Source organism: Ranitomeya variabilis, chromosome 1 (genome assembly GCF_051348905.1).
Source record: "Ranitomeya variabilis isolate aRanVar5 chromosome 1, aRanVar5.hap1, whole genome shotgun sequence".
In the NCBI taxonomy this organism is placed as follows: Eukaryota; Metazoa; Chordata; class Amphibia; order Anura; family Dendrobatidae; genus Ranitomeya; species Ranitomeya variabilis.
This window is the reverse complement of record NC_135232.1, coordinates 324,474,631-324,487,327: the sequence shown is the minus strand read 5'-3', so window position 1 is coordinate 324,487,327 and position 12,697 is coordinate 324,474,631. Positions and strand designations below refer to the sequence as shown.

Below are 12,697 nucleotides of genomic sequence, written 5' to 3'. Positions count from 1 at the left end.
CCATAATGTATTGTGCCAACTACTGCTCTTATATGAGAAGGGGAGGTGCACTCCTGCAGAGGGGCCCACCGGAGGATTCACCTGTTCACCTATGGACCAGTCCAAACCTGCATGTACAGTATACTAATCTATAATACTGCAACAAAAAAAAAGCAGTACCTATGACAACTAATGGCTTTCTGTCACTAAGACGGGAGTCCACAGTACGTCCTGATATATCAATCTTATATTGACAGGTATAGTTTCCAGTATTACTCCTTTCAGTGTTTGTAAGAGATAAACCCCCAGAGTTATCGGCACCAGAGATTATCCTTTCATTTCGATACAAGTAGACTTCTTTGGCACGTTGTTCTCTTGGTAAGTGACAGCGAATCGCCACTGATTGATTTACAAGAAAGACATTTCTCTGGGGCTCAAACCATAAAGCAGGAGCAGGTGGGAGGTCTGTGAAAAAAATTTAGATCAGAAATATGATTCATTGAAATGGTTACATTATTTTTTTACTCTACAATATAATATATGCAAAATATATTACAATTAATATAATAAAAGAACCCAACAACATAATATACATAAAACCATCCATGATGTTTCTGAAGTCTTAGGTTTGGTTCACAATCTCCTGAGGCCAGTGTGGGACTGGAGTGCCAAGGGCCCACCAGTAATCAACTCCAGGGTTCCACTTTTCAACTACGCGCAAATGTGACATTATCCTCAATCACTAATTTATATAACAATAAGTGGTAGATTGATAAATGAATAAGATGCCGCCTTTGTCTGTACATAGTGATTCAAGGATATTGTGCCAAGTATTGCTCATATAAGAGGGTGGTGACCTACTGTTAACCAGAGGCCCACCAGAAGATCCTCCTGTGGGCTAATCCAAGCCTGCCTGAGGCCACAATCGTGCTGTGAAGAAATCTAGCAAATTTAGATTTCTGTAGACTGTTGAGTTGTGGCAACGTTGCCATGTCCACTATTATTGGTTATAATGGTCACCATAGCCTTTGAGAGTGCAAAAGATGTTTTTTTTTAAGGTGATTATAAGAAAACTTTCTTACCAGTGTGGATATTGTTATTTGCTTTTACATACACCACATTTTTCAAAAGATTTAACAGAAGTAGCATTTATGGGGAGGTCATCAGAAAATGATCAATTGTTTAAACCAGATTTTTTAAATTCAATATACATATTTTTTTACTTTTCCATATCACTAAATAAAAATGTCATTTTTACAGTGTCTACTATGCATAATATTAGACTCAAACTTACTGTTCTTTTCAGCAGTCACATGGACACAAGCAGGAATCTGACCCTATTAGCTTGTATAGAAATAACCAATAACATTGTAAGGGAAGGAGGAGAAGTTGAATTTATCTACTGTGATTGTAATTCTCTCTTTGGTGATAATAAAACTGCTGAAAAGTCATCTGTACAGAACAATGCAACATTAACTACACCACATTACTGTCAGACAGAGACAGAAAATGCCCCCCCCCCTTCCCCCGTGCAAGAACAATATATGGGCCCTTTGCAGCCCAATAGTTCATCATAATGAACAATTCCATGTGCTTTAGAGGTGGAAATGGCCTCCCTTATCTCATGGGCCCCTGTGCGGTCGCACAGGTTGCACCAATGATGTGTCTGCCCCTTCCACACATCTTAATTTGTCAGGGACTGGAGTAAAATTTATGGCAAGGCACAAGCCACTTCATTCCTCTCCTGATTTATTAAAGGGAATTTTTCACCACATTTGACCTATCTATACTATTAATATGGTTTCAGAACCACTTGCCAGAATCTTTGAAAAATTCTGTAGTACAGAAGAAGTCCCAGAAGATTGGAGAAGGCCAATGTTGTCCCTATCTTCAAAAAAGAAAAGCACATGGAGCCAGGAAATTACAGGCCAGATAGCCTTACTTCTATACCGGGAAAGATCTTTGAACAAATTATTAAACAGCATGTACTGTATGTAAGTACTTGGATAAGAATAAAGTAATTAATCAGAGCCAGCATGAGTACGTAGCTGTCAGGAACACCGCCGCACTGCACTTGCTCACTGAGCCAGTGCACGTGTCCTGAGTAAAACAAACTGTGCCCAAAGATACCTGTGGAGCGGGGCAGCAGCGGTGAAGATGTGTGCTTCAGACAAATAGGACCTGAAGCACGTGACTGCTGGGGGCATGGCCTAAGCTCCAGAGAGCTAGGAGCTGAAGGAAAACTCCTAGAAAGGTAAGTACAGGACAAAGTTACCAAGGGATTAGACAGAACGGATAGTCAGGACGTGGCCAAGGGATCATACACAGAGAGGGCAGCGCAGTACAAGAGAAGCAGGAAAAACTCGTAACAGGGACACAGCCAAATCAGAACCAGACAGATGTAACGCAGCACAAGCACAAGGCACAACAGGGTCAAACACACTCGGCCATGGGTCAGAGTATAAGCGACAGGGAATGGCCCCACAATGAGGCTATAAGAAGCCTAATGAAAATGCCAACAACGTAGGCTCCAGAGGCGCCACAAATCTCCAGAGCGCCGACCTGGGAAATGAGTTGTGTACATGCATAACTGGGGGTATCTCCAACTGAAAAGTCCCCGGGCTGAAAATGGCCGATACCCGATATGGCCCAATCACCCTGGAACTCCACGTCCCAGTTGTACACTTCCACCTGATGTTTTTGGTGGAAACCCATACGTACTCATTCACACACTGGTCCGGACCTGAACATTTATTTTCATACTTGCGTCTGCCACAAGGCGATGAATTCTTTACAGAACCGACAACAGAGGCGTCCCCCTGTGTAACTAAACTCACACCCCCACTACGCACCAAGGGAACCACCAACCTCCTCTGACTTCTCCTCCTAAGAGGTCTCTGACCCACTGGGTTAACATGTAGTGAGGGTAAAGTCCTGCCCCTACTCCCTGGCAGCACCTCTGCTGTCCCCATTGGAGAAGAAGGGGTAGGTTGTAGAAGAACGGCAGACATCGTAGCTCCCGGGCATCAGTCCTTACAAGAATGACCCCAGCTGACTACTTCCCTGGACCGTCAGTCTATGACCGGGTTATGTCTTTTCAACCAAGGGAGTCCTAAAACCATGAGAGTTGGTGTGCCCTCCAAGATGTAGCATGATAAAGACTCTTCATGACAAGCCCCTAAACGCAGATGTATGTTGTCTACGACTTGTGTAATGCTCCCCTGGCTGAGTGGAACAGAGTCAATGGCCTGGACGCTTAAGGGTCTTGCTAGCATCCTACTCATCAGGCCATGGGTCTGGACAAAATGAGTATCCACCAAATTGAGTCCTGGTCCACTATCCACAAGCACCAGAATATTCTCAGTTACCCCACCAATAACCACCTCAGCAGGTAAGGTACACTGAGACGAAAAAATGGAGGAAATATGCACACCCTGGTTGCCTCCCTCCACACGACCAGGGGGACGCGGCTCTTTAGATGGTGCAGGTACTTTGGCACGTGCTGGGCAGACATTGATAAAATGACCGGTCTGCCCAAAGAAAAAACATGCCCCCACTCCACGGCGATCCACAGACAACCCCGTTTGGGAACCAACTTCTCCTACCTGCATGGGTTCGTCCACCTGCTCAGGTGTCCCCACCTCCCTAGCAAGGACTGCAGAGGCCACATTTGGTGTATGCCTCTCCCTCAAGCATCTATCCACCCAGATGGCAAGTGACATGGTGGATTCCAACGAGCTGGGGGTGGCGTACTGCACCAGAGTATCTTCAACCTAGGGGACAGACCCTGCACAAAATGGCTCCTAAGGGCAGGGTCATTCCACTGTGTGTCTGTGTGGCCCACCTTCTGAACTCTGAACAGTACTCCTCAGCCGGCCGGCCGGTCCCCCTGTAGATCTTACGGAGTCGGGATTTCGCCAGGGAGACGCCATCAGGATCACCGTACACCAACACCGTAAAAAACTCGTCCACCGACTGTAGGAATAGTGAACCGGTTGGCAGGGAGAAAAGCCCAGGATTGGGGATTACCCTTAAGAAGGGAAACAATGATTCCCACCTATTGCTCCTCACTCTCTGAAGAACGAGGGCGGAGCCTGACGTACAGCTTGCAGGCTTCCTTGAAAACCAAAAATGTATCTCTCCCGTCAGAGAACCTGTCAGGGAGAGATATCTTGGGTTCTCGTTGAGCCTGTACCAGAGCCGAAGCCCAGAACCCCAACAATTGCTGCAGCTGTTGCACCACCTCACCACGCAGCACCTTACACTCCTCGGTGAGGGTCTGAAGCAATTGGGTAAAGGTCTGCATTTGAGCCATGGCTCACCAGAAAAAAGGGACGGTTGGTTATAATGTCACAAAGTGACTGTCCAAGCGTGAAACAACCCAACGGGTGGTCGGTCACAAAGTGGCAAGACTCACAAGGGAACACCGGGGACACAATAACAACGGTGGGCCCTGCTATAGGTAACGGGGATATAGACACCTCCTGCACTCTAGTAAGGATGTGCCCTAATCTTCCTGACGTCCCTATACAGGTTCTTTCAACCTGTCACTGAGCTGGATACCATAGCCCTCACTTGCCCTGCACCTATCCCGGGGTAGGGAATTGGCGAGTGAGAAAACTGGTTCCACCGCTGCACTAATAAACACAAAGGGAAAGAAAGACAAACAAGGTATAAGCAAAAAACACTTAGCTTTCATCTGCTGCAATGCACTGCACAGCAGAGTAAGGCACCAGGAATAAGTATTCAGCTGAAGAACCACCACTCTCAGCAAACTCCTTCTCCAGCTAGGTAATCACCAGAAGGACCTGTATAACCAACAGTCAGCTGATGCATCAGGTGACCTTATGAAGGATGATGGGAGTGGTCACCATCAACATCAGCTGACCCAGCAGCAATGCAATGCAATGCAATAACACCAGCGGCCACCGGGGGGAAATTGCATTAACCCCCGATGACCAGAAAGGAAAAAAGGTTTTAATCAGAGGGAAACCAGATCTGCCACAGATCCAAACATGGATCGTAACAATCATCCTGCGCAAGAAACAGCGGGAGGAGGTGTGGGCAGAGTTGCGCCAACCAGGAGGGTGCGCTATGGCTGGATGGCGCACCAGTGGGCAGCTGGTGTACACTGACATAGATTGGGGCTACGGTTTCATACTTGAGATGGAGACCAATGCAAAAGTCTGCATAAATTCCTCCTCCGTAAAGGTTGGCAGACCCTTGCAGGAGGGGGATTGGGTCAATTTTTACAAGGAGGATGGCCCTCATGCATATTATGCTGTGGACGTTAGTCTGCTGTCAAAAACTGATCTAGAACTGTGAGCGGGCCCGGAAAGGCTCAGTCGGTTCCCGGTTCCCTTGCCACTGGCCCACCAGGCCCTGCCTCTGCCATATCCTGACAGCCTACAGATACTGCGGCTGCAGAGTCCTCTACAGCTCGTACACGGGCATGGAACAGTTGTGATAGAGCGGCACAAGATGCGTGCCGTTAAACTGTGAAATAATTTCTGCTAAAAGTTTACCACATTGTGCTCATTGCAGCAGTGTAATTATGAGACTGTTATGCATCAGGGTGGGCAGAGGAGCCCTGAAGCACCCCAGAGCTGGGTGTGATGTGGCCAGATGGCCAGAAATGAACATTATAATCAAAAGAAGAGGCAGCACTCCATATTCCAAAGTGAAAAAATGTGCAGGATTTAATCACATCTCAAGGCGACGTTTCAACTCGCAATGAGCTTTTCTCAAGGCTTGAGAAAAGCTCATTGCGAGTTGAAACGTCGCCTTGAGATGTGATTAAATCCTGCACATTTTTTCACTTTGGAATATGGAGTGCTGCCTCTTCTTTTGATTATATTTGAACTTGGATGATCGGTGGACTGGTTGTCTGGGGGCCTTGCACCCTAAGATAAGTATACCTGTGCTGTTCCCCTTTTTTTACAGAAATGAACATTGAGTTTTTGTTGTTTTTGTTGTGCCTGTTGCCCCCTTTCTGCTGAACAGCAGGAATATGCCCAGGAACTGTGCCACGGACAATGTGCAACTGCAGCAACAGACTGCTTCTGGGACAGGCAGTGCACCTAACATACTAGGGCTGTACTCAATTTAAAGGGAGGAGGATACCACCCCCATGAAGGAAAATAACTGTTGACCTTACAGAAAAGGTCATAAACTTGTAAAATACGTTGATTTTTATACTACGGGTGTCACCTGGAGGACTGTGTGCCAGGCACTTGATTTAAGGGAAGTGGATTCTCACTTCACATGGACTTGGCTCACATTAAGCTACTACACCTATCTTATTTGTACGTTGGTCTTCCTGCATGGTGTATTTAAATGTTAATATTAAAAATAATAAAGTGCTACATGGTCGGGGATGACCATCTTCAAAGGAAGGGGGAATGTAAGGGGTGTACCGGGACCATGTGATGTACAGCCCCCTTTTCTCATATATTTATATATGATGCCTTGAATGTATAATTATTTTTGTATGTTTTCTCTGTTATTTGTACAGTATTAGTAGAGAAAGGGTAGTGCATCAGTTATGCCACTAGATGGGGGTACATTAGTGTACACAGTATAGAAGGAATAGGAAATTAGTCTAAGGAATAGTTAATCTAGGAGGGGCCACTGTGGGATAAGAGGGAAAGCATTTCCTGATTTTAGGGAGTGGAGCCTGGGAGCTGAACAGCTCAGTAGGGCCTGAGTGCTCAGACAGTCCTGATGGGCTTATTACCCGGGACAGCACAGGGACCCTGTAACATTGCCAAGGGAGAAGCCCAGCCATCCAGGACCAGTAGGACAGAACAGCAGCAGTGGCAGCTGAAGTAGAAATCGTGGCTGCAGGAGAACTCACAGCAGTACTGATGGGCAGGTCGCTCACCATGTGGCAGATCATCGCATGAGCTGATGCCCTCAGATCTTGGGCTAAACGGCTGAGGGAACCCCCAAGCACAGAGAGTCTGAACAGGAAGGAGGCCGAGGAACCGTATGATACGATCCGACTCAGGCACCTGCTGTGTGACAAGGAGAGAAGTACAGGGAAAGAGAAAGAAATGTGTAATGTGGAATCTGTTGCTGAAGCTGTAACGAATATGGATGTGCTGTGAAAACAAGAGAGTAAAGTTCTGCATTTGAAGTTTGAAATGGACTCTGTGTCTTTATATGCAACAAAGGCAGCAGTGGATCTTCAGCCAGCCTGATGGGACCCTGATGGTGAAGAAGGCAAAGCAGATTGCATGCTGCAAAGGGGACAATTTATTCATGTGACGGGAGACCAGGGCATTTTAAAGTAAAGAAACTTAGCCACAACTATGGCCCTGGTCCTCTCTCACACCTGCATTCAGCAGGGGGTTGAACACGATGACCTAGGAGGTCCCTTCCAACTCTAACATTCTATGATTATATGATTGTATGATTCTATGGTCATACAGGTTATTGACTGCTGAAAACCGTCCTACCTGTATGCCTCATATTAGATTTGTTGTAATGGATAAATCATCTTTCATCACTTCCAGGCTATGGGAAGGATGTTGCCTGACCGATGACTCTGCCTCTAGAGCTTGTTTTTCATGAATCATTGTTATTTCTGGATTTCCTTAATGAATGTTCAGTCTTTCAGCGTCATGACTATGAACTGTGTCCTATATTCTGTGACTCAAAGCAACAGTCTAGAGTTCAGATTATGAAATCTCCCACCAAAGTTTCTAAATGAAATTTCAACATCATTGACAGAGCCTAATGAACACATTTGCTGTATATCGTTAGGAATGGGCTCTCAGTATGCTGTGGGGTGAAAGTACATGGTGCTGGGCAACAACATTTTCTACTCTTCTAGACCTGGCCAATAGGTTGTTAGCGTGCTACACATAACTATTTGTAATTTATAGAGGACTTATTAATGTTTATTCACAATACTAAGCAACCAACCTTCTTAGATGATTGGCATGCCTGTGGCTTTTCAAGTCTTGTGTAGCTATATGACCTTCCTTACATATTAGTGTGGCTTGTCTTTATTGTGCTGACAACTAGTGTTATAACCTGCCTTTGTAAGATGACCAGCTTTTCAAAAATGCATGATTTTACCAAACTTTGTCAGGAAATGTTCTGTGCAATATGTGTCCACATGTGGCCTCCCAAATGGTTGTGAAATGACTGGCAGTCTAATAAAAATTTCCTAGTGCGTGTTTGAATTGTATTGAATTTATTTATTAAATAACTGGAGTCCTAAATGGGAACCTGTCATTTGATTAATGCTGCCAAAATCTTGTGCAACACTTTTCAAAAAAAATTTACTTTAAAGAACAACGCTTTTCAGAGAAATTAGTATTTAAGTATCCAGCTAGGGACCATAGCAAGAAAAAACTTGGTGAACAATATCAGAAATATATATATTTTTAATTGTGTCTCCATTTTCCAAGACCCATAGCTTGATGGGTGTGAATGGATAAGTACTAGTGATGAGCGAGTATACTCGTTGCTCGGGTGGTCTCCGAGTATTTGTGACTGCTCGGAGATTTAGTTTTTGTTGAGTCAGCTGCATGATTTACAGCTGCTAGCCAGCTTGAGTACATGTGGGGGTTGCCTCGTTGCTAGGGAATCCCCACATGTAATCAAGCTGCTAGTAGCAGCAAATCATGCAGCTGCAGCAAGGAAGACGAAATCTTCGAGCAGTCACAAATACTCGGAGACCACCCGCTCATCACTAATAAGTACCCACCTTTTTCTCCCCTTTAGCATGAGTAATTTTTGTTTAAGCTGTGACTATAGTGCAGTTACTGCCTGGTTATCCCTTTACTGTTGTACTGACAATTATAAATTATTTGTGGATACTGGTTCCCTTGGTCACTATATGATAAGGACTTAAAGTGTGGTCTAGAGAAAACTGACTTTGAGTTGGGGTGCCATATTTGTCTATCATTTAGGATGCCGACCTCCGAGGTCAGGTAATACCAATTTTAGGGTATATTTTTAGGGTATTGATAGTGCTCTGTCATTTTTTGCCTGGTATCAGAACGGGCTTTACTATGTAAGTGGCCTTTTCTATAATATTGTGTATTATGTGTTTTTTTGTGGGGTAAAATTTTTAATGCATCTATATATATAATTGTCTAAGGGTTTTTCCGTCTGTCTGTCTGTCTGTCTGTCTGTCTGTTTGTCTTTCTGTCTGTCTGTCCTGGAAATCCCGCGTCTCTGATTGGTCGAGGCCGCCAGGCCTTGACCAATCAGCGACGGGCACAGTATCGACGTAGATGTCATAATGGTTGCCATGGCGACGATGATGTCATAAAGGTTGCCTCGACCAATCAGCGACGGGCACAGTCTGCCGCGAATTCTGGAATCATCATTGTCCACATACTACGGGGACATGCATATTCTAGAATACCCGATGCGTTAGAATCGGGCCACAATCTAGTATCTAATAAACCTGTTTATTATATGATTTATATGTTAGAAATATTCTGATTATCCTCGCAATACCAAATGAATTGTCAGATTCAAATGCAAAACAATCTCTTGCCAATTTTTATGGGTGGATTTTTCTCTAAAATATTGCATTATATGTGGAAAATTTGCAGGTGAAAAAAAATGCATACACTTTTTTTTTTCATGTTATCCACACATGAATGTACCAATAGAGTTGTGTCAAATCTAAATACCAGGAAGTATCAAAAACAAATCAGCTTCAAATAAAACATGACATCCCAAAAAAAGACCAAATCAATTTGCTATAAAAATACGGTACATTAAATAAAAAATGCACTAAAAATAATGCATAGGAAAAAAAAGCAAGTAACCTATTTGAGTGATTATTATTATTATTATTATTATTATTATTATTTATTTATATAGCACCATTAATTCCAAGGTGCTGTACATGAGAAGGGGTTACATACAAGTTACAGATATCACTTACAGTAAACAAAACTAACAATGACAGACTGGTACAGAGGGAAGAGGACCCTTGCGGGCTTACATTCTACAGGATTAAGGGGAAGGAGACAGTAGGTCGGGGGTTGCAGTAGCTCCAATGGTGTTGAGGTGGCCGTGTGGTCTTTACAGGCTGTAAGCTTCTTTGAAGAGATGGGTTTTCAGGTTTCTTTTGAAGGATCCAAAAGTAGTGGATAACCAGATGTGTTGGGGCATGGAATTCCAGAGGATGGGAGATAATCGGGAGAAGTCTTGGAGGCGATTGGGTGAGGAGCGAATAAGCGTGGAGGAGAGGAGGAGGTCTTGGGAGGACCGGAGATTACGTGAGGGAAGATATTGAGAGATTAGTGTGGAAATATACGGAGGAGAAAGGTTATGGATGGCTTTGTAGGCCAGTGTTAGTAATTTAAACAGGACACGCTGGGAAATTGGGAGCCAGTGAAGGGATTTGCAAAGAGGGGAAGCAGGAGTGTAGCGAGGAGAGAGATTAATTAGTCGGGCAGCAGAGTTAGGCCTCTTTCACACTTCAGTCTTTTGGCGTCAGTTTGAAACCGCCATTTTCGTCAAATAGCGGATTCGCCATTTTTTTTTTGCGGATCCGCTATTTTCCCATAGACATGCATTAGCGACGGATTGTGGCGGATGGTCGTCCGTTCCATCCGCCATGCGATGGATCCATCGAGATTTGGCGGACGTCATCTAGATATTGACGGACATTATAACGTTTTTTGTCCCTGCCAAAATGGCGGTTCGCGACGGATCCGTCGCGTCCGCCATTCCATAGAATGGGCGGCTATGGGCGACGGATCCGTCGCGACCGTCATTTCGGCGGATCCATTGCCCCAATCCGCTTTTTCAATTGCGCATGCTCCAAAAAGTAGACACTTTTCCCAGACAACCCCCAAGTAACGGATCCGTCAAAAAAACGGATCCGTTAGAACCGTTTTCTCAACAATTGTGACGGATCCGTCGTTCCGTCACTATGTCGTAGGTGACTGACGCCAAACAACTGAAGTGTGAAAGAAGCCTTAAGGATGGACTGGAGGGGTGCGAGAGTGTTAGAAGGTAGGCCACAGACGAGTATGTTGCAGTAGTCGAGGCAGGAGATGATTAGGGCATGCACAAGCATTTTGGTAGAGTGTGGGTTGAGGAAAGGACGGATTCTAGAAATATTTTTGAGCTGGAGGCGACAGGAGGTGGCGAGAGCTTGGATGTGCAGTTTGAAAGACAGGGCAGAGTCAAGGGTTACTCCGAGGCAGCGGATTTTGGGGACAGGGGAAAGTGTGATTTCATTTATTTTGATAGATAGATCAGGTAGGGAAGATATGCGTGATAGAGGAAAGATAATGAGTTCAGATTTGTCCACATTTAGCTTGAGGAAGTGAGAGGAGAAGAAGGAGGATATGGCTGATAGACACTCTGGGATTCTGGAGAGCAGAGAGGCGACATCTGGGCCAGAGAGGTAGATCTGAGTGTCATCGGCATATAGATGGTACTGGAAGCCATAGGACCTTATGAGTTGTCCCAGGCCGAGTGTATAGATCGAGAAGAGTAAGTGTCCTAGGACAGAGCCTTGGGGGACTCCAATAGAGAGGTTGATTAGGTGCATAAATGGTGCAGAAAATCTGCAACATCAAAAACTCACCTAATAAATAGTCCAAAATAAAAAAAATGTGCATTTTTCACAAAAAAAACTAAAGTGGAAAACTTTTATTTAACCCCTTCATGCAGTAGCATAGCTACTGGGGGGACAGAGGGAGTGAGCGCCCCGGGCTTGGTGCTCAGAGGGGGCCCACCCAGAGCTACGCTACTGCAACTGTATCGGTGCACTGCACGCGCTGATACAGTTACATTCTGCGGCAGAGCAGGGAGAATCGGTCTCCCTGCTCTGCCGCCCGACCACTATGGGCCCCTGAGCAGGCGGAGCGGGGGCCCGGTGCCAGCAGTTGGCCCCCACCCATCACCGCAAGGTCAGCTGTATCGGCATTTAGCCGCTACAGCTGACCGCATTGATGAGGGAAGGATCGCGCAGCGCTCCTTCTCCCATCACCCTCCTGTCAGTGTCTGACGTCACCGACACCGACACTGACAGTGGGCGCGGTGACGTCACCACCCGGTGCCTGCTGTCAAAAGATGAGTGGGAGCTCGGAGCACCGCTGGAACAAGGAGGAAGAGAGGTGAGTATTTATTTATTATTTTTTTTATGGGGGCTGCCTTATATTAAAGGGTCTGCCTATGGGGTACTGTCTTATACTTACAGGGTCTGCCTTTAGGGGTACTGTCTTATACTACAGGATCTGCCTATGAGGGTACTGTCTTATACTTACAGGGTCTGCCTATGGGGGTACTGTCTTATACTTACAGGGTCTGCCTATAGAGGTACTGTCCTATACTACAGGGTCTACCTATAGGGGTACTGTCTTATACTAAAGGGTCTGCCTATGGGGGTACTGTCTTATACTTACAGGGTCTGCCTATAGGGGTACTGTCTTATACAACAGAATCTGCCTATGGGGGTACTGTCTTATACTGCAGGGTCTGCCTATAGGGGTACTGTCTTATTCTACAGGATCTGCCTATGGGGGTACTGTCTTATACTACATCATCTGCCTATAGGGGTACTGTCTTATACTACAGGGTCTGCCTATGGGGTGCTGCCTTATACTACAGGGTCTGCCTATGGGGTGCTGCCTTATACTACAGGGTCTGCCTATGGGGGTGCTGCCTTATACTACAGTGTCTGCCTATGGGGGTGCTGCCTTATACTACAGGGTCTGCCTATGGGGTG

General features: G+C 45.4%; 1 protein-coding gene across 2 annotated transcripts in view; it reads right to left on the bottom strand.

Moving 5' to 3' along the window:
* LOC143793979 (immunoglobulin superfamily member 1-like) overlaps nucleotides 1-12,697 on the bottom strand; it is a 197,164-nt gene that overhangs the window by 92,148 nt on the left and 92,319 nt on the right. The window contains exon 5 of one of the 2 annotated variants that reach the window (XM_077280898.1): nucleotides 160-444. The exons of the other annotated variant lie outside the window; for it this stretch is intronic. Coding sequence (XP_077137013.1) covers nucleotides 160-444 — 285 coding nt within the window. The remainder of the gene's footprint in view (nucleotides 1-159; nucleotides 445-12,697) is intronic. 2 annotated transcript variants of the gene reach the window in all.